Raw genomic sequence first — 26,266 nt, 5'->3', positions numbered from 1 at the left:
TTGCTGTTATCATGAAAAGTTGGTTATTGCCATTATCTTGAAAAGTTAGTTATTGCTGTTATTTATTCATTGCTGTTATCATGAAAAGTTGGTTATTGCCATTATCTTGAAAAGTTGGTTATTGCCATTATCATGAAAAGTTAGTTATTGCCATTGTCATGAAAAGTTGTTTATTGTCATTCTCTTGAAAAGTTGGTTATTGCCATTCTCTTGAAAAGTTAGTTATTGCTGTTATTTATTCATTGCTGTTATTATGTAAAGTTGGTTATTGCCATTATTATGAAAAGTTGGTTATTGCCATTATCATGAAAAGTTGGTTATTGCCATTATCTTGAAAAGTTAGTTATTGCTGTTATTTATTTATTGCTGTTATCATGAAAGTTGGTTATTGCCATTATCTTGAAATGTTTGTTATTGCTATTATCTTGAAAAGTTAGTTATTGCTGTTATCATGAAAAGTTGGTTATTGCCATTCTCTTGAAAAGTTAGTTATTGCCATTATCTTGAAAAGTTAGTTATGCTGTTATTTATTTATTGCTGTTATCATGAAAGTTGGTTATTGCCATTATCTTGAAATGTTTGTTATTGCTGTTATCTTGAAAAGTTAGTTATTGCTGTTATCATGAAAAGTTGGTTATTGCCATTATCTTGGAAAGTTAGTTATTGCCATTATCTTGAAAAGTTGATTATTGCTGTTATCTTGAAAAGTTAATAATTGCTTTTATCATGAAAAGTTGGTTATTGCTGTTGTCTTGAAAAGTTAGTTATTGCTGTTATCATGAAAGTTAGTTATTGCTCAGAAATATTGGAGATGGTTCCAGCACTCAAAAGTTTTTAAAATATGGTCTTATCTTGAATTCCTGGAAAAAAATTTTGGCTTGCAGAGCTACTTTTGTTAGGAAATAATCTACATTGGCTGCTTCTGTTCCTTCTTTCTCCTTTGTAAACAAGAAACATGCCTTGTGATTACCAGCAAAATCATGTAGATTGACATAATTGTGGCATCTTCTGGAAATGTTTTAGTGGGAATCGAGCTTTACTTGCTAGTAGAGCCTGAAAATGGTCAGTTTGATACATGGCCAGTGTAATCAACTGCAGCAGTTGGTAAAAAATGCAGAGATCTATATTCACTTTTTAAAATAACCTTATGCTTTTTATTATTACTCTTTAATTTGTTTAACAAAGCCCTTCATGTCACTTTTTGTCTCTTATACCATAAATCCCTTGTTGATTATGATGTCAATGTCATCCAATTTGAAACTAGGTGGGAGGGTGTAAATTCACAACAGCCATTAAATCAGATTCAAGTTCAAAGGCCATGAGATTTTTATTTGGCACTTATGTGAACATTTTAACTCCAACATTTGAGATAATATTTGTGTTACCTATGGTTTTTATGTTGGAATTTCACAAAAATATTAGAGGTGATTTCAGTACTCAAGAAATAAAAATAGGGAAGATATGAACATCTTGTGAATTTCTCTAAAACAATTTCAGTAAGCTGAGCATCAGTCCCTTCAAGATACTCTTGCATTAGCCCAAACCATATAGGTAGCTAGGTCTTTGTTCTTAAGACTCTCATAAATAACTGGTACAGTTTTATCACACATGCCACTGCTTGAGGTGACTTATTATTTGCTTTACAGGTCATAGGCCACCAATGTTCTAGGATGGCCTGTTGTCCATCATTAATTGTCTGTTATCTTATGTATGTCCATCCATACTTGGAGGATTGTCTCAAAACTTAACATTGACTGAAAAAACCCAAATAGTTCTGTATAATAACTTAAGTCTTAGACCATGTAGCTTGACCATGTCTGTAGAGGACTTGCACTTAAGGTATGGAAGAGGCCTTTTGATTTTGGGATCAATATGTCAAAGGTCTAGAACATTCTTACTCAAAGATAGATGGGTTTTGCAGAAAAACTTTTATTCTAGAGCAAGTTCTTGGATAAACTTTTGTGGATAGCTTGCACTTGGGGTAATAAACCTTTAGAGTCAGGGGTTTAAAGGTTAGATATTATGGTAATGCTAAGAAAATAATTGTTTCTGCACCATAACTTTAGTTCAAGACCGCATACCATCACCAAATATCCAGCTCATTGTTGAGATCCGTCAGTCAATAATCTTTAGAGTTGACCATGCCCTGATTGTGCCTTTGTTGAAAACTATTAAACATGAAGCATGCATATAATATACATTTGATGGTACATTTGTTTATATATATGAGGTATTTGACTAGTTACATTTTGTAAAATTGTAGAGCAAGTCATTATATAATTTAGTAGCTTGTGGTGCTATGTGAATTAGCCCAGCTCCAGCATTCAGTTAGTCACTGGGTTTAAGATACAATATTTGTCAAACCCTGGTCACAGTGTATCAGAAGATATCTGTGACACGGCACAATCTTAATCAGTTAATACCCAGTGGCATACCGCACTCTTGGTGTAGTTATGGTTACATTTTTTTCATTACAGTCTCATTTATCTGACAATTGTCGACTTAATTTTGACTTTTTTTTCTTTCAGTGTCAGAAAAAAGGGTAAATACTTGGGCAAAGGCCAACCGTGGCCACCATTCAAGTTTCCTGGAAGGATTTTGGAGACCTACAAAAATCTGTACCAGATCCTACACTGCAGAACCATGCATGCCTTTCTTTTCACTGTACTCCACAGGGTGAGTTTCTTTCATAAACTTGGACTGTTATTTGGGCTGCTTCATTTCGTCCTCGGGAAATGCACTTGGCTCCCATTGTCTTAGCATGACAGAGCCAATATGTGTTAAAAGTGCCATTAAAACCAGACCCCCTTTAAAATCCTCATACATCTGTTTCCACCTTTGTATGGTTCACCTTTGTATAGAGTTATTGATGCATTAAATATCCTTGAACTGATGTGCTTGAGGTCTGTAATTGACAGTTTTGTAGTGCTTGTAGAGTATTGAATGTTATTAAGTTGAAGATGTTATTATCACAGATTCCAGATTTTGATTTTTATGTATAAAACCAGTACACATGTTGAACATTAATTTGGGGAATGTTGTTTGGCAGATTCATCTCCTTATTGGGGCAACTCCTTAATATGGCATTGCCCAAAGGCAATACCACTTTTATCACCATTGTATTGAAAATAAATTTGCCTCTATTAGTGGAAATCACACTTCAGAACTAAGCTTGTCAGATGGTGCATCAATATTTTCAACAGAAATCAGGGCTATAGACCTTTCCCTGAAATATATCAAAACCAAACATATTTTAAATTCTATAATCATCTTTGATTTGCCAACCTACATGCCATCATTACTACAATTTTAGCAGATAAAGGAACTTTGATACAGTGAAAATGTCTTGTATTTTAAATTTCTTGAAGGAAGTTAACCTTTATTTCAAATTAATATGTGCAGCCCTATTTCCTTTGAGTATTTTTTAACCAACAGGTGTGCTCTTACTCACCCTGATTTATCTGTTATTATCTAATTACCCTTTATACATACTATGTACATTCCCTGTTGATCAGGAACCTGCATATATTATTGTGACCATCACATTGTTGTGTTTTTATGCTTCTGTTGCTTGTTGGTGATAAACCTTTTTGATAGATAAATCTTTATCATATAACTCATTTTTGTGGCAGACTAATCACCTTTGCCAAGCACTGCTATCTCACCAATGTCTGTTTTGGTTCTAGTCTTGGGCTCAGCCTGTGAGAAAGCTGCCAGTAGTTTCCTTTTGGTTGGTGGTTCTTGCTGGGATTTTTCTGGGTTCTTCCTCCACATAATTATGCTAGTGTCCGTGTATAGTCTCTCTTGCACTGAGAAATGGCATTAAACCCAAAATGGTAACAACATAAAACATATCATACAAATATATAGGCCATGGTTCTGTAAAATATTTCCAATATCTGATATTTATCTATTTACTTGGCTAAGAAAAGGAAAATTGATCAAACTCATCCATTGAATGCAGTAAAATGTTTCCAACAATGTTCTCCCTCTGTTGTATTTATTTATTTATTTATTTTTTCAGGCTTCAAAGGATGCATCCATTACAGAGGGTATTATCTTTCATGCCATCCATCTTTTGGAGATAGCTGTTATGACAGCTCCAGTCAGTGGAAGTTTTAGTATGAATGTAAGGATGTTTTTACAGTACATGCTGTATATGCCATGTTGCATTTTTTATGTCAGTTATTCCAAAATTATTATTTGAAATATTAGAATCTTTGTCTAACTTGAAATTGATAGAAGAAAGTGAGAAAGCTTTCCAGTAACTTCCCATGGGTCAATGGTTGTTCCCTGGATGTTCCCAGGTTCTTCCTCTGCCAGATATACTGACTGCCATGAATAGTCTTATCATGTGCTGGAAAATGGTTTTAACAACAACAACAACAACATTTGATCAATTTAAAACCAGTTGGTGATTTTGCATATAACCTCTTTGTCTTTACTATAGCAACAAATTTTTCTTACAGTTGTACAGCATCCTGATCTTTTTTATTTAATTTGGTGTTTTGTATGGACTTTGGCATATAACTAAAAAGGGAATTCATGGAATAATTTCAAGGATCCCAAATAATTTTTCTGCATATAGAGAACATCTGTACATTAGGGACAACATGCACATATTTTTTACCCTAATTCCCAGTTTTGCTGCACATGCTGGACACTGCTTACAAAATGTTTGTACTTCACGTATCCTTACACCTGATAGGTGTATTTAATTATTGGCTATGACTGGACACTGCTTACAAAATGTTTGTACTTCACATATCTTTACACCTGATAGGTGTATTTAATTGTTGGCTAGGACTTATGTGTTAACTTCTACACTTTAGTGGCAAAATGGTCTTTTTCACCTTAGTAAATCTTGATAATGGACATGCAAAAATTTCACAGTCAACAACAGCACATGTATTGATTTCAGTTCCAGGAGAGAGTATATCCTGCTTACAAAATGTTTGTACTTCACATATCTTTACACCTGATGGGGGGCCCCGAGTGGCTGAGTGGTCTAAAGCGCTCTCCGTTACGGATCACTGCCATCTCACCTCTGTCTGCGTGGGTTTGAGTCTCAGATTTGGCCAACAACAGCATACATACAGCACATCTGTATTGATTTCAGTTCCAGGAGAGAGTATATCCTTTGTATAAAGGACAGCTGTCAAAAATGCAGATTTGTACTGTGTTTTATATGTTCTCCTTGTGTGTTTCAGAACAAAGCATTCAGTGGGAAGGTGCCAGATCAGAACTACAAGGAGTGGTTCTCAGGATCCAGCTTTTTCCAGAATGTTTGTGAGGTGGTTCAGGAAGTGAGTGTCCCCTACCGTTCACGTCACATGGATTTGGAACAAGAGGGAACCATGACAGTTAATATGGATACCTCTTTGGAAGAAATGTTCCAGCTAGCCCCGAGTGTTCTTGCAAGTGAGTAGCTTTATGTGTTAATTGTATTTCAAATCAATTGTACAACAAAATTCTAACAACTTAATTTACTGTTAACTCTTAGTGGTTTGTATGTTGGCAAGAGGTGGTTGTTGATGAGCAGGAAACCAGAGAATCTAAAGGGAACCATAACAACCTGTTATGTGCAACAACTTATTCAGCTTACTCTCAGTAATTCATATGTTGGCATTTGTTGATATGCAGAAAGTGTGATAATCTAGAGGAAACCAGTAACTCATACAGCCACCTCTTCATGGTTCTAATGTTCGCATGAGAAAGTTGTTCTGGTAGAGGAAGTCAGAGGATCTGGTGGAAACCACCAACATTTAATGTGCAACAAATTGTAAAGCTACTCTCATTGGTTCAGCTGCTGGCATGAGGTGGTTGTTGAGGTGGAGGTAACTAGAGCATCTGGAGGGAACAATCTACCTTTGAATTGCACCAACTTGTACAGGCTACTCAGTGGTTCAGCTGCTAGCTTGAGGATGCACTTGAGGTGGAGGAAATGGGGGAATCATTGCTGTGATTGGGGATTTGAAGTCTAGGTGTGCAGAGGTGCAAAATGAGCATGTTAACCACAACCTTATCCAAATTCCTGCATGGTTTGACTTCAACTATTTCATTTATTCTGAAAGACTTTATCTTTTATTGAAAAAGACAAAGGTTGAACTTGAACAGGTCATAACTATAAAAGTTAATATGAACCCTTTCATGGAGATCACCAACTGACTTACATCTTTATAAACAATTTAAATCCACCCTTTTTGTCTGTCTTTTATACTATTTTTATATACTTGTCATAAGGTGGATCTTATTATGATTATGATGTTTGACCAGCGATCACCAATTTCATTACTGCACAATAACTCGAGTTGTCCACATGTGCAGATACCAAACTTTTTGGATGACTTACACTTGGTTTATGGAAGTATTCAGTCAGTATTGGAGTCAAAAGGTCAAAGGTCAAGGTTTCTGCACCATGACATTTGGTCTGCATCATATATCTGCACCAAACTTTGTTGATGGATCATGATAAGGAAGAATACTATGAATTTTGGGATCAAAGGTCACTGTAACTGAGAGGAGAAAAATATTTTCTACACATTAATATTAGTACTACATCAGTCATGATCCAAACTCTGATGATGGCTTGCACTTGGGGAAAAGATGGAGCCAGTAGATTTTGGACTAAAAAGGTCAAAGGTCATGATCACTGTGACTGAAATATTAAAATGGTACATGCAAGAAAATTGTTATTGACTATGTAATTACACGATTATATATATATATATATATATATATATATATATATATATATATATATATATATATATATATATATATATATGGGGGCCCCTAGTGGCCAAGTGGTCTAAAGCGCTCTCCGTTACAGATCATTGCCGTCTCACCTCTGTCTGCATGGGTTCGAGTCTCTGATTCGGATAATGTGGGTATGTGAGAAAGCTTGCCAGTAGCTTCTCATGGGTCAGTGGTTCTTTCCGGGGTTTTCCCGGGTTCTTCCTCCACCATTAATACTGGCTGCCATGTATAGCCTATCGTATGCTGACAAATGGTGTTAAACCCTACAACAACAACAACAACAACATATATATATATATATATATATATATATATATATATATATATATATATATATATATATATATATATATATATATAATTCTTTTAATTGGTCATTACATGTATTAATACATTTACATCACCTTTAAACTTAACTAATACCTATCTTTCTACCTGATTTACAAGCACAGATGTGCTATGGAACAATTCAGCCTAAATTAATTGCTCTGGAAATATCCAACATCATGAACAGAATTTGTAATTTATTCTTTTTTTTGATGTAATTTTTGGGCAAGGTAAGAAAGAAATTAAAGTAACACATAATTTGCAGGTTCCCCTCCATTCTGCAATTAACTACTACAAAAATACAAGTTTAAATGTGGAAAAGCTGTGCAAAATAAATAAAATTCTGACATTTTGTATAATGGTGTGCAGTAATTTTAATAACAAGTAGTAAATTCAAATAACTTTATCATTTGCACCAAAATGTACTTAAGTCTTCTTTCCATAAGCCAGTTCCTTTTAACATGATTGTATTTAAAACTTGGATTTAATTAGCCAACATGCCTTGAGGTGTATTGAAATTTCTACCAAAGGGCTGGGACATGCAGGTTGGAGTTATAGTGAGTACTTATCAAGTGTTATAATTTATTAAAGACCCAATGCCACTGTTTGTCATAAATCTCACCATTTTTAACTAACTTTGGAAGTATGGTAATGATTTATTAGAAAAGCTATCTGAAATAAGCTGTTATTTGAAATAATGAAGATATTAGGTTTCAACAATGTTCAGCTATTCAGTTTAGAATTAAGAGGTGCCGCCCCTTTATTCAGTCAACAAAGTCATTCTTAATTCTGTTCTCTTTTGTGAGTGTTGCAAAAGTAGTGATTTGATACATTCAGCAAATTCTGTTAGTGACTATCTATTAACAACAACATTTGCATGTGACATTCATATTGATTAAAGAGAGAATGAAGAGTGGTAAGCTTACGTTCTTACAACACATCTGAGAAGAAAAAGCATGCATTAGATGAAAATAAGACTCGGGTGAATATTGGTGATTAGCTGGGGTGCTGGAATACTTGGAAGTGTGAACTTAGGCTAAAGACAATCTGTCATTGCATGGTGTTGAGTTCTTACATGAACAACGGTGATGTCATCAAATCTTGTGTTCTAGCTTTTGACTGAAATCAGTTGACCCATGGATGTTGCAGATCAGCACTGGATTAATTTGTACACTGAAAAATAGCAGGATTTCTCAGTTCAAGGGAAAAATTACATAGCTCATAATGTGATGAAACGACGATGTTATCTGGTTTTGATGGAACCCAACAATGTTTAGGATCAGTATCTTTCAAGATTCAGTATGATGATATACAACTTTTTGCACATAACGGTGGCATTGGTGCTTTAAATGAAGCTGATAACTGTGTATTTTACGAGGAAGTACTGATAGCGGTGACAATTTAAATGCCTTGCCAGTAATGTCAGCTCTTGGTGCAAATGCACCATCTGTAAATGCTTGGTTGAACTTAACATGACTGGGGGGGTGGGTGGGATGAATGGGACTCATCTGAGTCAGTTGAATATAGCAGACTCTATGGAGATGATGTTCATGTTAGCAAGGAAACTGTGGATTATTGCCCCAGCAAAAGATTGCTTAAAAGGTACTGAATGAAGATCCTTTGATTATAGGGCAGCTCTCAGATGTTGGAGTGAGAGAAAGCCTATTGATCCAGAACCCCCGTTAGATGGTCAGTTAGGAATAAGAGTGAGCTAAGGGATAGTTTTCCCTTTCTTGTAAATTTCTGGATGCAACATGTCTGCATAAAAAATTATCCCAATATATTGTAAGTTTCTCTTGTTACATGTCTGTAAATCAGAAGTTATAAAACCCACCATTCTTAGCAAAGTGTGCAGCTTCAGAATTAATGTATCAGTGTATTTTCTGTAGAGAATTCTTTGAAATTATTGTTTTAGACAAGAGTATTTTTCATGCCAAACACATTTTAAAAATTACAATGACAGCTTTAGAAAAAAATGTCTATGACATAATGTTTGCACTGGGGTCCTATCATCAGGTGCAAAGGTAGAGCTTGTTGATGTTGATTCAGTGACTGACTATGTTTCTTTAACTGTGTAAATAAAAATATTCAGTGTAAGTCAGTCTTATGTAAATTAAGTATATCCATAAAAGCTGCAAACAATCGGAGGATATACAGTTTCATAAAATGAAGAAAATTGAAGATGTGGAGACAAAAATGATCAAATAGGTCTTATGAAAAATCATATTATGCAAAGGGATACCTAGCAAGTTTAGATAAATTGCATGATGAAATTTTCTGCAGAAGTAAAAGATGGAAATAACAAACTAGAAAAATATTTTTCCAGAAATAATTATTAATTGATGTATAGAAGGTTGTGTGTTAATCTAGGAGATTCATTGTTTTGACCCTGTTAAATTTAAATTTAAATTCCTGTTGAATCATCATTAGAGATGATGAGATAAATATTGTTGCAGTTTAACTGTTCAACTTGTAAGTTCTTGCAGATATTATGATGGAAGGAAAATCCTATGTAGGTTATTGTGACATTCATTTCTAATTATAGTAACATGATAAATTTCACAGATCATGATGCACATTTGTGAATTTTGTCCCCCTGAGAAAGGACATGTGATTCGATAGATTAGTTGTGTTGTTATTGTTTTGGTAGAATGACTTATACCTCTGAGAGACACCATTGGATGAAAGTTATGATATCACATCTTTTCCTAATGTAAATACTAAAGAAAAACAATCTTTTCCCCCCACTCTATCAGTCAATCTGACTCTGATCTTTTATAAAATAATTTTTGTAAATACATGGTAGAGGGATAACTGTATTCATTACTAAAGCAACCCCTGTAGAACACACCCACTGCACTTTTACCTTATTTTGCCTTTATCTTTTTATTTATTCCTTTCTTTTTTTTATTTTTTCCAACACCTGTTCCATTTATCTTGAGTCTGATGGTGAACATTTACTTTGGCAAGGTTTTTGTATTTGACACATTTGCTTAGCTGTAGTCCAGTAATAGCCAGGAATACACTGATGTGCCATTACATTTTCATGTACGTACATATATACATGCTTAAACAACTAAGCACAGTATGGTCAAACATGTGACATGTTTATCAGTGGACTAACAAGAAGCAGCATCCAATTGCACCTGTGCTGTATTAAAAGTGTATGCCAATGCGGTCATGTAGGTGCATTTACTCATCTTAAATAATAATTGTTGATCCAAAATTTAAAAAAAACATATTTTAACTCGGTCTATTAAATCCTGATTGTTGAATGCTTTGCACATTAACTGTAATAAAAAAACTTCTAGGTGAATTTTTTTTTATTACAATGGACTTTTACAATGGCAGCCAGAAACTAAACTTTGTCAGGGAAAGAGGATGTTGGGTCTTATCAACAAATAGCAGGGTAGTACAATTTTGTATCAACACATGCAGATTTCATTGTGATGTCATAGTATGTGACATTCAGTCCAGTTTTAAGTGGACCACACCTTTAAGTTGACCTTATTCAAAAATGTCCTTGTACCCCATGAACTTTAACATTGAATTTGCTGTGTGTATTTCTCTATGTGTGTATACATAGAACGTCCAAGGAATATAGATTTATCGGTAAAGTGAATAATTTTCATTTGATGGTATATGTATTCAAATTCTAAAAATGACACCCATTACTGAAATAATCTGTACAGAATGCCTACATGACATGTATGACTTGTTCTTTATCTGGGGAAAACTTGACTAGGAAATATTTGGGCAAGTCAAGAAGTTACACTGTTTATTTCAGTTGCTTTGAAATTCCCATGGAAGGCAGAACAATATTGTATCTGCCAATCACCAAGGTTTATTGTTAGAATATGCCAGTTCGAAGCATGAGTAGTAATTGGAAATTTAATTCAGTGCAGTTTTGTTCATCCTTTTTATTATCAATACAATTTTCCAGCTTTTATGGCTACCTGGCTTGTATCATTATACAAGTCCTTACATATTTGCTGTTTATTTTAGCTTCAAGTGGCCCTATCACAGCAGCTCATTCAGGAATTATTCCTTCAATCACTATGATCTCCATGGCAACAGCCTCCAGTGATGCACCCAATACTCATCTCCCACTGCACTCCACGACCTCTAGTCAGACTGTTCCAAAGTATGACAGCTGCGGAACCTCTACAGAGCATTTCTTATCTGTTAAAGTCGGTGAAAGCCTCATATCAATTCTTCTGAAACTCCTTGCAAAAATGTTGGCCAAAACAAGCTCATATGTACCACAGTCTGTATCGAATAGAACGTTGTCAGAATCAAATGTTGGAGATGGACAGCACTTTATACAGCGATTGTTAGACAGACTGTGCCAAAAGAATCCTGACTGTGCCAAAAAAGTGGAGGAAATGTGCAGCAGCCATGCACCAAAAGATGCAGGAAAGAAAGTCAAAACTTCTCACGACAAAGAAGAAAGGTGAGGTTATGCTGCATTGGAGCAATAGTCCTTTTTAAAAAAATAGATCCTTTTTAAATATATCTGATTGATTGAAGAATACTTGTCTGATTTGTCAGCTTTGGAATGAGCAACTGCACTACTCCCTCTTTATAACAATGTACTTGGAAGCTATAATAGTGCATTTTCACTAGCCAAGGTTCCAGTGTGATAACCCTATCTACGCCTTGGCGTATCGAGCAGATATTTGTGTGGTTCGTGTCTGTGAATTACGTCGGATGCAGCAGCAAGTCACTGCATCCAATTAAAATGAAGTGGTTCAAATTTGATCACTGTTTCTACATGATCAAGACAAAAGTGCACACAACTTGAATGAACTGATAAATAAGCAATTTTTCAGTGCCGTCCATGTTAGCACAAATACCATTCACTCAGATACACCTGAAATGGCTTCCCTCTGGTACATAGTCATAGTTTTGATGTTAAACTTATAAAGTATCCATTTTAAGTCAGTTGCCCCAACCATTTTCAGCCGATATACAATGCACCACACTATTGGTCAGTTGGCATTACATACTAAGGAAGGCAGTTAATGAAATCCAATAGATGTTGCTTGGACAAAGCATCATATATCTGTTCGATCCACCAAGATGTAGATAGGGTTATCACATTGTAACCTTGGCTAGTGAAGATGATAATAGTGGTGTATGGTTTAGATAAGATCACTCTTCTGAGGTATGCTTCTGTGAAACTATGTCATAACAGTGCATGAAAAATGCAAAAATATGTTATTGAATGATTGAAATCACATTATACTATAATTATACAAAGTTGTTGGACCCCACAAGTTCAGTACATGATATTTTCACACTTTTTAATAATTTTAAATAGTACAAAAATTATATGGACACCAAGAAAGGTTTATTAAAAGCTGTTGAAAAACAAGTTCAAGTTGAAACACAAACAAAAGAATATTTTACCTGTGCTCAAAAGCTGGTGATTGAAGAGCTGTTAAACGGCTAATCAGCAGGTGGATTAACTGATACACTCCAAACTTTGTGATCAAGCAGATCCCTAAACAACAGAACCACAAGCTTGTTAAAGCCAGTGATAAGGAAGCACAACCATTCACCTTGAGACAGCTGGTAGAATTAATTAATGAATCACTTTGAAAACTAAACTCAATGATCATCAGCCTGACATGATTCCAGTCATGAACATCAGTTCCTATACTCTGTCAGATTCATTATCTGATCACAATGACACCCGGAAATTGTTCTCTGCTACCTCCAAATCCAGCCCTCCCTGAAAGATGAAAATCATCTGGATGCATTATATATATCATATAGACTTAGGGAAGTAGCTTTTATTAACTCCCTTTGTTCCTGCTTTTTGGCAACACATATCCCAAATGGTTACCAGTTTAAACTTTTGCATGCAACTGTGAATAGTGCCTCTAAAGAATCTATTGCAGTTTAAAGTAAGTTTTGACTGTCCAGCTATTTTCATTTGTATAATAATCAACATTGACATTTTTCCCAGTGACTTATTCATATTTATGCATTTTTTATTATTTGTTATTGTCCATTTTATATCAGTGCGTAACACTGAAGTTTTCACCTGTGTAATTGTAATGTGCTGTTATTTTTTTTTTTAAATCTCATGAAATCCCAGCTTCTTGTAAGTAGAAGTTAGGCAAGTACAGCCCATGTGACAAGTAAACCAGGACTAAAATTGAGAGATACTTGATCACAAAGCAGCAAGAATGTTTATTGCTAAGATTGGGAAGAACTAAGTGAAACAATGGTACACAGTGTGCATAATGAGTTTATTAAATTAAAGCAAACCTGTCTGAATCATCCTATGGGAACCACTTGACCACGTTATCCAACTCGGATCATGATTTCATGACTGTTATTTGATGCAGTGATTGCTTTGTTAAATGAATGGGAGGACAGCAGAGATGTACTTTCAGATCAGGTTTCTGTCAACTGGAAACATCTTTCCTTCACATCATGTGGCTTAACTCCATATGTGCCTAAGTATTGCATTGGACAGACCAGATTCACTTGAGCTTTGAGAGTAGGGGTCTCATCTACTGATTTATTATTCAGCAGTTAGTTTATATGTGTAGAAGGTAGTTATTAACAGTAATGAACATTGTATTCCATTTATTGAGTGGAATACTGAATGCATGCGATCAAGAAAAACAGAACTGCAGTGAAAATGTTTTTAATTCATGAAGTGACCAATAGATACAAGTTTTTAATTCATGAAGTGACCAATAGATACATGTTTTTAATTCATGAAGTGACCAATAGATACATGTTTTTAATTCATGAAGTGACCAATAGATACATGTTAAAACATGTTAAAGCCATAATTGCCATTTTGTTTTCTTAAACAATAATGCTTTCACATTTCTAAATGTTTCGAAATTCATTGGATTGTCTAAAGTTTCAATGAGTTTTCAATATTATAAATAAATAGAATATTGACTCTTTTTAAATAAAGGACACTGCTGTTGGTAAATTTCAATTTATTTCACTAGCATTAGAGTCATTGCATATAGTACAGAGGTTTCATGCTCATGAATTTTTGCATTTGAAGTTAATTGTTATCAATATATTTAGTGTTTTCATTAAAAATATGAACTAGAAAAGTAATAAAAATGAAATATAATGTTAAAAAACAGATTAAAATGTAATATAAAGATGAATTAGAATATCTTAAAAACGTGAATTAGAATGTAACTAAAAATTAAATTATGATGTAAAAATAACATGAATTAGAATGTTATGAAAAACATAAAATATAATTAAAGGATGAATTAGAATGTTTTAAAAACATGAATTAGAATGTCGTAAGAAAACTTGAATTAGAATGTCATAAAAAATGAACTACAATGTCATAAAACATGAAATAAATGAATGAGAATGTCTTAAAAAATGAATTAGAATGTCATGATAAACATGAATTTGAATGTCATGATAAACATTAATTAGAATGTCATGATAAACATTAATTAGAATGTCATGATAAACATGAATTAGAATGTCATGATAAACAAGAATTAGAATGTGATGAAAACATGAATTAGAATGTCAGTAAAAAACATGAGTTAGAATGTAAAAAAAAGCATGAATTAGAATCTCATAAAAACATGAATTAGAATACTGAGTCATGAAAACATGAATTAGAATGTCATTAAAAAACATGAGTTAGTATGTAAAAAAAAGCATGAATTAGAATGCCATGTAAAACATAAATTAAAAGTTGCAAAAAGCATGAAAAGCTTGAATTATAAATCCATAAGCATTAATTAGACTTTGGTATGGAAAAAGTTAACTTATGGTAATGACCCTGTAATACATGTTATGGATATGAATGGAATAAGGAAAAAATTCAGGCATTAAAGACTGAATAGTTTTCGATTATGATATATCAAGTAAAAATGATCTTTCCAGGCTGCCTCAATTAATTAGCAGAATTATCCCCAGATGTAAACCATTGCTAAAAAAATAAACAGATATTACTGTAGTTTAGATAGATTGTCTCTTGTTTGAGAATTTTTGAGGTATTAGTTGCAAGAACTAAAGTCATTTAGCAAGCAATAAATTTAAATTCACATTTTCCAGGAGGAAAAAGGCTCGTGAGAGACAGCAAAAACTCATGGCAGATTTTGCATCCAAGCAGAAAGCTTTCATGGAACAAGCCATGGAGACAGAGGGTATGTTTCAGATGAGTTTAAATTGCATTTTTGTTCAGTCTATTTGGTTTTGTCTCCCAGCATTTCTAATAAGAAGGCATAATGTGAGTCCTTCTCCCTCTTGGTATGACTCACCCTAAGAAAGGCCACCTGTCAAATTGGAAAGAAATTAACCTCTAATCCTGTATACAGTGCTCCAAGCTGTTAACAGCATAAATATAAAACTGCCATGGTCTGTATGATCTAAGTATCAGATCTGGGTCTGTGCTGGTCATTTGATCAGATCTGGATCAATTCTGTTCGCTTCAACATACCATAGTTCATGTTGTTTACTTGAACTTGTTAGGGTCTATGCTGCTCATTTTAACTAGTTAGGGTCTATGCTGTTTATTTTAACTAGTTAGGGTATATCCGGTTCATTTTAACTAGTTAGGGTATATCTGGTTCATTTTAACTAGTTTGGGTATATCCGGTTCATTTTAACTAGTTAAGGTATATCTGGTTCATTTTAACTAGTTAGGGTCTTTGCTGCTCATTTTAACTAGTTAGGATATATCCTGTTGATTTTAACTAGTTAGGGTATATCCAGTTCATTTTAACTAGTTAGGGTTTATGCTGCTCATTTGAACTAGTTAGGGTCTATGCTGCTCATTTGAACTAGTTAGGGTATATCTGGTTCATTTTAACTAGTTAGGGTATATCTGGTTCATTTTAACTAGTTAGGGTATATCCAGTTCATTTGAACTAGTTAGGGTATATCCTGTTCATTTTAACTAGTTAGGGTATATCCAGTTCATTTGAACTAGTTAGGGTATATCCGGTTCATTTCAACTAGTTAGGGTATATCCTGTTCATTTTAACTAGTTAGGGTATATCCAGTTCATTTTGACTAGTTAGGGTCTATGCTGCTCATTTTAACTAGTTAGGGTATATCCAGTTCATTTTAACTAGTTAGGGTCTTTGCTGCTCATTTTAACTAGTTAGGGTATATCCTGTTGATTTTAACTAGTTAGGGTATATCCAGTTCATTTTAACTAGTTAGGGTTTATGCTGCTCATTTGAACTAGTTAGGGTCTATGCTGCTCATTTGAACTAGTTAGGGTATATCTGGTTCATTTTAACTAGTTAGGGTATATCTGGTTCATTTTAACTAGTTAGGGTATATCCAGTTCATTTGAACTAGTTAGGGTATATCCAGTTCATTTTAACTAGTTAGGGTATATCCTGTTCATTTTAACTAGTTAGGGTATATCCAGTTCATTTGAACTAGTTAGGGTATATCCGGTTCATTTTAACTAGTTAGGGTATATCCTGTTCATTTTAACTAGTTAGGGTATATCCAGTTCATTTTGACTAGTTAGGGTCTATGCTGCTCATTTGAACTAGTTAGGGTATATCCAGTTCATTTTAACTAGTTAGGATATATCCGGTTCATTTTAACTAGTTAGGGTATATCTGGTTCATTTTAACTAGTTAGGGTATATCCAGTTCATTTTAACTAGTTAGGGTATATCCAGTTCATTTTAACTAGTTAGGGTGTATCCTGCTCATTTGAACTAGTTAGGGTCTGTGCTGCTCATTTTAACTAGTTAGGGTATATCCTGTTCATTTTAACTAGTTAGGGTATATCCTGTTCATTTTAACTAGTTAGGGTATATCCAGTTCATTTTAACTAGTTAGGGTCTATGCTGCTCATTTTAACTAGTTAGGGTATATCCTGTTCATTTTAACTAGTTAGGGTGTATCCTGTTCACTTGAGCAGATCAGCGTCTACCGTATTTCATATAATTTTTCATACACAAAAAAATAATTATTAATTTCAGTGTATGAAAAATTATATGTAAAAGAAATAATTATCATTTGGTGGTACTGACCATTACGAAAAATAAAGGGATCGTACCTGAACAAGTTCTATGGAACACACACTACTCAGCAACCTAATGGTATAAACTTACAAAGTAAACGCATATTTTCTGTCTCATTCTGCTTTCAACTCAAGAATCTAATTAAAATAAAAACAAAAGCACTCAAAAAGATTTTTGTTGTTATGAGAGAGAGAGAGAGAGGATTATGTCTAAGTGTGCAAGCTCTTCTGCATTTAGATCATATGTAGCTGTTACATTGTGTAATGTTGGCAAAATGATTAAGATGGTTTGAACATGTATTAGTTATGAGTATTATTTATGGGTAAATCGTATGCAATGATATGAGTCCACTTTGTCAAGAAATTAAGTGCAACTTGTATTTTTAAAGCAACAATAATCTCATTAGCAAATTGCAATAAAAAATAAAGAACTTGAAATCACATTTTAGTTAATGCGCATGAGCAACCATGCACGCATAAGAGAGAGATGGAAAAAAAAAATTTCAGTGTACAAGACCATATTTATTCAAGGTGGCTTTTATTTTGTAGCTTTTGCAAAGAGACAAAAGACTATTTTCAGTTACCCGACGATTGTGATAATCATTATGTATTACAACCCTACTATATTCCATTATCAATAAATATTGCTAAATCAGCAATTCATTCTTGTATTAATTACGATGTACATTGTCACAACAACCACAGGGCTATGCAGTGTTATATACATGGTAAATAAACATGCTTAGCTCTTTGGTTATCGAGTTGAAACTGGATTGAGGGCAAGAATGGACAGAAGAGGTCAAATCAGCGAGGCTGCCAGTAGGGAAATGAGGCTCTCTTTAGGGAAATGAAAATCTGCCAATGTGCTATTGAAGCCATTGTCCATGCAGCAAATGTTATAAGGACAAGCGATCATACACATTACTTGTTATTCGATAATAATGTTGTATATCGTAGAATAGATTTGCAATAAAATGTTAATTATATCCAAGTCAGAACAAGCACTTAAAAGTTAGTATATGTATATATACCAATCGATTGAGTCTGTGACTTTCAAATTTACGATGGAAAATGACAAGGTTTTTATATTTATGTTTGTATGACTATCATGAAACAATAAGACTAGTTGACCAATGGTCTGTGGTCTTCACTTTAGCATGTTCTGAGATGTAACTTCTGTTGGATAAAAAACATCAAATGGCTTCCAAACTCAGTTTTAAAAAAACGTGTTTTGTTATGGTGATGGACTTAATAAGGAGAACTAATTAACAATAATACTTAAAGTTATGGTCTGTGAAGTCCTTTGTCCATTTGGAAATAAACACCAGTAGATACTGTAATGACAATAAAAGAGCCTATGCACATGGGCACTATGTTCACTTGATCAGATTGGTTCTATGATGTTGATGTAAGAATTAGGTATTGTAATGTTATTTGTTATTGAAGAATAACTGCAGAAGGCGTTCTGTACTATTTATTAAATACAAGAAATCAATACTGCTAGGAAGATGAGTAAAGACTGCCCTGAGAGTATGTTTCCTATGGAACATAAACCTGAGTGAATGTATAACATAAACCAGCTGTTGGTGTGAATCAGTTCTAATGCAGTGTGGAATATGTAATTACTTTTACTGTCAAGTGATATTACAAAGCTAATTGGATTAAGGCTAACACTACAGGTATATTCTTTTCAACTCAACAGATCAGATTAGGGTCAGAGCTTTTTGAGCAGATCTTGGTCAAATCTGTTTAATACAGAAGATAAGGGCTATGCTATTCTCCTTAAAAGACTAGTGTATACACTGTTCACTTGAATGGACCAAGATCTGTGGTGTTTATTTGAATAGTTTATAATTTGTTCTGTTCACATCATATCACGATTGATGTTCACAATCAGGCTTTATTTTGTTCAGTTCAAGAGATCAGACATTATGCTGTTCACATCAACATATCAGGGTTAATGTTTAGCAAATCAGGTTTGATGCTGTTCACTTCAACAGATAATGCTGTATGCTGTTCACTTTAACAAATAATGCTGTATGTTGTTCACTTCAGTAGATAAGGCTGTTTACTGTTCACTTCAACATATAATGCAGTATTCTGTTCACTTCAACAGGTAATGCTCCATGCTGTTCACTTCAATAGATAAGGCTGTATGCTTTTTCCTTAACAAATCAGTCTTAATGCTGTTCAGTTAAACAAATCTGTCTTTATGCTGCTCACTTCAACAGATCAGGGTCTATGCTGTTCACTTCAATATATCAAACCATTCTGTTTATATCAGTGTGTCAGGTTTTATGCTGTTCTCTTCTACAAATCAGGCTTTACGCTGTTCAGTGTAGCAGATCAGGGCCTGTGCTGTTCATTTCATCAGATTCAGGGTCTGTGCTGTTCACTTCAATATATCAGACTTTATGCTGTTGACATCAACCAATCAGGCTTAATGCTGTTGATATCAACAGATCAGGCTTTATGCTGTTCTATTTGACAAATCAGGCTTTATGCAGTTCACTGTTTATATCAGTGTATCAGGCTTTGTGCTGTTCACTTCTACAAATCAGGCTTTGTGCTGTTCACTTCTACAAATCAGGCTTTGTACTGTTCACTTCTACAAATCAGGCTTTATGCTGTTCACTTCTACAAATCAGGGTCTATGTTGTTCATTTCATTATATCAGACTTTGTGCTGTTTATATCAGTATGTTTATGCTGTCGATATCAACCAATCAGGCTTTATTCTTTTAATATCAACCATTCAGGCTTAATGCTGTCAACATCAACCAATCAGGCTTTATGCTGCTAACATTAACCATTCATGCTTAATGCTGTCAACATCAACCAATCAGGCTTAATGCTGTCAACATCATCCAATCAGGCTTTATGCTGCTAACATTAACCATTCATGCTTAATGCTATCAACATCAACCAATCAGGCTTTATGCTGTCAACCTCAACCAATCAGGCTTAATGCTGTCAACCTCAGCCAATCAGGCTTAATGCTGTCAACATCAACCAATCATGCTTAATGCTGTCAACATCAACCAATCAGGCTTAATGCTGTTAGCATCAAACAATCAGGCTTAATTCTGTTAACATCAACCAATCAGGCTTAATGCTGTTGATATCAACAGATCTGACTTTATGATGTTCACATGAACAGGTCATGCTCTGTATTGTTTACTTAAACAGTTCAAGGTATATGATGTTCACATGAACAGATCAGGCTTTATGCTCATTGCTTAAAATTATATTTAAGATGAACAGCTTAGACTGGATCTTTTGGTGCACTGCCTGTTGGCAGAAGATGGCCTGTGTTGTTTTCTTTTGGGTTCATTGTATATAGGATAGATAAATATAGTAATGGAGTTTAGCACAGATTTTAAAAGTTTGAATTTTAAACAGGACCTTCAGTTTATGCTGAAGTTTTTAAATTATAGACACCGTGTTGCATGATGTGCTCCAACTTTTGACCCAGTGTGCCCCTTTGGCATGCTTTTTTGCCAATAATAGTTCAGAGAAACAAAAGCTCAAATTCGCCGTGGTGTACATCAGTTTAAAAAGTACATTAAGAAACTTGTACATACTGAATTCCATGTCCTGTGCTGCTTGTCAGTGTTCACATCAACATGGCTGAATATGAAGGTATAGGAGGGGTTTATTGATGATTTTATCCGTTTTAGGAAATATCATCATCACCTGATGCATGCATGGTTTCCATGTGTAATTATTGCCAAGAGATATTACGATAATTTATGAAAACTGCTACCCTCCAGTATTTGCTGAAACAAATTTGTTTTGCAAAATATCAAAAACAAACAAGGAGTCTGTCAGTAAATACTAGCTTTTAGAGGGATATGTGCAATTCATGAATACTTGCCAGTTACTTTGACAAAGCCAGATTCATCAAGCAGAAAGCAAGTCAGTGCAGTAGGCACATGATTTAACAAAGCCATTGTTGACGTGCTGTATTCTTGATAACAGTAACTGGTTTCCGATTCTTGTTCTCAGAACAGATTTGTTGAGAATTATGTGTTCTTTTGTTCATTTACAAACAGTATATGACTTTCATTTTATTTTTTCATATTTTTGTACAGTAAAATTGGAAAAGGGGTTATTATGGATATCATGTGATTCTTGAACCTCTTATGTCATGGATATGTAATTTGTGAGATTTGTGTAGTCATGTGAAAAACAATGCAAATGGTGTATACTAGGTCAGATTTCATTGCAGTAGTTTCATCTTATCCCACTGCTCCGGTGGCCTAGTGGTTAGAACATCCGCCTCGGATGTGGGAGGTTGTGGGTTCGATCCCGGGCCGAGTCATACCAAAGACTTACAAAAATGGTACTAACAGCTGCCTTGCTTGGCGCTCAGCATTAAGAAGTTAGTATTAGGACTGGTCAGCCTGGTTTCAGGATAATGTGACTGGGTGGCACATCATGATACATGTCTGTGGCATGATGCCCCAGTGCTAGATATCACTAAAAACTGCCACGTTGCAAACATCGTAGCGATATGACAGAAAAATTGTTAAAGCTACGTTAAAAATCCAAATCATATCACATTACATCACATCACATCTTATCCCTCAGTAGATTATAGACATAACAGTTAGAATACTTGCAATTTATCAGAAAATAAATAATTTTTCTATCGATTTCATGCAGGTATAACTCTGTGTAACCACATTTACAATTTCTAGCCATGATGGTAAGTGGCTACCCTATGCTGCCACCGCATGCTGGCAATGAATTCCAAGTTTTCAATGGGCAATTGACTCTGACCCTACATCCCAACATAAATGTCATATATCAAAAATGGGATGGGAAATGTTAGAGAAAACTTGGGATAGGAAAGCATTATCAACGCGAGACATTTAATTTGTTTCACATGATGATTTAGTTTCACATGGCAAATTCAGATGATTCTTGATTAATATGGTTCTGTGAAAACAGGACAGTTTTAATATCAGCCAGTACTGGATGCCAAATTGGCCCTTGAAGAATGGAAGTTTGCAAAAGAAGTAGAGGTTGTAATTATCCCAAGTACAGTTTTTGAGCCCTATGGAGAATGCTTACAGCCAATCATGCATCAGACTTACCAAATCTCCAAAAGCTATTACAGCTTGTTTTGGTCTTTCCTCTCCAAAGAGCTACATGTGAACATAGATTTAGCACATAAAATGGCACAACGATAATGAAACACAATAGATTATCCAAAGACAGATTGAAGTGTTTAAATAAGATCTCTTAAAATGAAACAAGAGTAGAGGATTATGACTTCTTACCTGCTCTTTGACTATGGAGAGCAGAGAAAGAAAGAAGATTCTTTCAATAACTGAATAAACAAGGTGGTAATTTTACTTCATGTAAACTTAAGTAAAGATCTGTATGCTACAAAAAGTATGTATGTATTTGGAGTTTTTTATTACAAAATTTAAGATCTCTCACAACAGTTGTCTTGTCCCGTTAAAATTCTGTGTGTCCCCTTAATTGTGGGTCAGAGGGACACATTGTCCCTTGCCCAAAGAATGTTAGGTGCAACACTGTAGACTTGAAGTTTCATGACATCATCAGAAAAGAGGTTCCGCTCAGTCTGGTTTTAAACACATTGATGCCTTGTAATATATGTAGCATTCTGTGTTAAGCAAAGTTCTTTGCATTATCTAATAAAGAGAAACTTATTGTTTTTTTGACATAAAATGTTATGGAACTCATTGAATAACACAATATGCCACTTACTACATATGCTTTTTGACTTATTTAATACCATTCAGAGAAGAACTGCAAAATACTGACTGATGTACATTAACACATGACAGTACATATGTTGAGTTTACACATGGCTAGTTCTGTACATTCTAATCAGATATAAATCACAAATTCTACAGGCAAATTTCTTTACCCCCAGTGAGTCGGGATAATTAAAAAAGCGTTTTCTGTATATTTAAAATTGTTGCATTTAGACTTTGAGCACCAAGTGTTGCAAATTCTAGATTGAAGAAGTTGATTACGGTAGATAATTGTAAAATATATCTGTTCCAGTGTAAAATCATAATGAGTTCTATATATAATTCTTATAGTGGGTAGGTGACATATGATACTGGTACTCATACTGGAAAATGCAGCTCAGTGCCACTCCCCTCCCCCCTTTTGCATTTGCTTCATTATATTTATTTTAGGAGAACAGCAATTGGGATAGCCCTGTTGTCCCATATCCATCCATCTGTCATCTTTGCTAGCCAAGGTTTCGATATGTTAACTCTATCTACACCTTATTGGATCAAGCAGATATTTATGTGCTTTGGTCTGTGAATTTCATTGGATGTGGCAAGCCACCACATCTGAATCAAATTATGTTGTTCAAATTTGAACACTGTTCCAACACGATCAATACAAGGGGAGCACACACAACTTGAATGGACTCATAAGTAAGCAGTTTCCGTGTTTGTACAAATACCTTTCACTCAAATACACCAGTAATGGCTTCTCTCTGGTCTGTAGTCACACTTTCAATGCTAAACATACAAAGTAGCCTTTTAAAGTCAATTGCCTCCACCATTTTCTGCCGATATACAATGCACCAATGTTACATGCCTTAGGTTAATTGGCATTTCATACTAAGGGAGGCAACTCATGAAATCCAACAGATGTCGCTAGGACAAAGTACTAAAATATATGCTCCAACTGCCATGGTGTAGATAGAATAAACAATGGAACCATGGCTAGCAAAGATGTCTGTGTGTCTGTTCAGCGTTTTTATCACTTCTCCTTAGATGGTCTTAATCACTAACATGGGGTTTCATCAGAAGACCTTGTATAGTGGTGTCTAGCTATTCCAAAATTGAAAATAGTGCTAATCTTGCGTACAATATGGCCATCTTGGCAGCCATATTGAAAATCTTGCTATTGTTAATGAGCATCTGAGATGGTTTCAACACACAGCAATAAAAAACAGGAAATAGTCTTATCTTGATTTTCTGGAAATTCTTTAATGGACTCATAATTAAGCAGAAAAAGTGCAGAAAAAGTGCAAATCTTGCAAACAATATGGCCATCTTGGCAGTCATCTTGGCAGAAATGGTCTTATCTTGATTTTCTGGAAATTCTTTTTTTTTTGCCAGGTAGAATAGAGCATAATTCACTTTGAGGGACTCATGTTTACCTTAAGATTTATATCCTGACAGCTGCTGATGCATATGCAAGTACCAGTGCTTCTGGTGAGTCTGAAGAAGGTTATAAAGGCAGTGTTGCAGAGGAGATGTATGACTGTGTCATCTGTGGCCAGAGTGCACCCTCCACACCTGAGAAAACTTTTGGACTGGTAGTTCTGTTACAAGCAACAAGTGGTGAGTTTTCATTAGAAATAAAGAAATTTTATATATAAATTTTTAACATAAATTTGTCAGGAAAAGTTAAACGTCTTTTGATGGTTAATCAGAATGATAATTGGCATTGTTACTGTGATTTACTTGTATGTTAATACAGTATTATTTCATGTACATATTGAGGTTAAAAAAAATATATTCTTGCTTTATGGGCTTCTAATATGATTTTACATGATAATAACTTAAGTAAATTTAATACTTCATTTGAATGGATGTATTTCTGTCATCTGTCTATTAGCACAAGTTAGTTATCACTGCTTCTCCTAAGCTGCTTACATAATTACTTTGAAACATTACAAACACAACCATCCCAAGGTCTAATTGCTCCTAAAACTATTCAAACAGTAAATGAGGCCACCACAGTGACCATCATGAAAATCTTGTTATTGCTACTCCTCCTGTACAAAAAGTCATGTCGGCATGTGGTGTTCACCATATGACTCCTTAAGATTTCTTCCTGGTCCTATATGTCACATGGACATTGAATATGGATTCCACTGCACCGATCTTGAAAATTGTTATTGGTATTACTGAACAGAAAATCATAACAACATGGGGTTTTCATTAGTAGACTTATTATGATGTTTAGTTGACCTTAAATGAAAATGGTGCCGCTTGGACAGCCAATATGGCCACTTCAGCAGCCATTTTAAAACTTTTGTTATCTCTACTCATCCTGAGAGGAAGGTCATATCAACATGGGGTTTTCACTAAAAGACTTCTTGTGATATCTAGTGTGTCTTAAATGAAAATGGTACTGATTCAACATGCAGTATTGTCACAGCATTAGTCATCTGAAAATCTTGTTTTGTCTGAGTGGAAAGTCATATCAAAATGGAGTTTTCACTAAAAAATTGTATGTCTTGTTGGTCCTAACTGAAAATTGTGCTGTTTGGACATCCAATATAGCCACAATATGGCGGCCTGCAACTCCTCAGTGGATGGTCCAATCAGCATGAAGTTTTACTACAAGATTTCATGTGATGTCTAGTTAGTCCTTCATATGATGAGACTTCATAGATGGGGTCCCGAGGGGCCGTGTGGTCTAAAGCGCTCTCCTTTATGGGTCACTGCCATCACACCTCTATCTGCGTGGGTTCGAGTCTCCGATTCGGCCAATGTGGGTATGTGAGAAAGCTTGCCAGCAGCTACTCAGGGGTCGGTGGTTCTTTCCGGGGTTTTCCCGGGTTCTTCCTCCACCATTAATACTGGCCGCCATGTATAGCCTATTATGTGCTGATAAATGGCGTTAACCCCTACAACAACAGCAACAACGTCATTGATATGTGGTTGGTCCTAAATACAAACATTGCCAATCTCATATCAGTCATTTTGAGGGACAGTTTTTTTGTTGTTGTCCTAGTTGCAGGGTTCAATCTAGGATTCAGGACTTTGGGATTAATAATCCCTTCATGTTTTCCAAATGGGTCAGGTCAGATTTGGATGATTCAGTAGTTTGTGAGGTTCGTATTGGTTCTTATCTTAACAGAAAAATGTGGTTATTTTTTTATTTTTAGCAATTCACGTGATGTAGTTTGTAATATGATATTTACAAAAAATATTATTAAAAGTATTTCTTCAAAGTTAATTCTTTGCATTTTCAGCACACTTTCCATATTTGTGAAAAGTATATATTGTCCCTTTTAATTCAAAGCAAAATTAGAGCATTTCCAGAATTTCAGATTTTGTCAGAATTGTGGAGAAAATTAAGTAAGATGCATTTCGTATAATTTATTTATGTATCTTTTGAAAGACACTGTCATTTGATACAAATTACATTATCAGCTT

General features: G+C 34.6%; 1 protein-coding gene across 1 annotated transcript in view; it reads left to right on the top strand.

Moving 5' to 3' along the window:
- The window catches only part of LOC149779599 (E3 ubiquitin-protein ligase ubr3-like), a 126,458-nt gene that overhangs the window by 47,337 nt on the left and 52,855 nt on the right, over positions 1-26,266 (top strand). The window contains exons 18-23 of the mRNA XM_089940369.1: positions 2,529-2,676; positions 4,025-4,129; positions 5,211-5,421; positions 11,092-11,539; positions 15,157-15,248; positions 24,278-24,439. Of these exons, the coding sequence (XP_089796495.1) occupies positions 2,529-2,676; positions 4,025-4,129; positions 5,211-5,421; positions 11,092-11,539; positions 15,157-15,248; positions 24,278-24,439 (1,166 nt within the window). The remainder of the gene's footprint in view (positions 1-2,528; positions 2,677-4,024; positions 4,130-5,210; positions 5,422-11,091; positions 11,540-15,156; positions 15,249-24,277; positions 24,440-26,266) is intronic.

The sequence above is a fragment of the Sinohyriopsis cumingii genome, chromosome 17 (genome assembly GCF_028554795.1).
Source record: "Sinohyriopsis cumingii isolate HCF-2022 chromosome 17, ASM2855479v2, whole genome shotgun sequence".
In the NCBI taxonomy this organism is placed as follows: domain Eukaryota; kingdom Metazoa; phylum Mollusca; class Bivalvia; order Unionida; family Unionidae; genus Sinohyriopsis; species Sinohyriopsis cumingii.
This window is presented reverse-complemented; position numbering and strand designations above follow the sequence as displayed.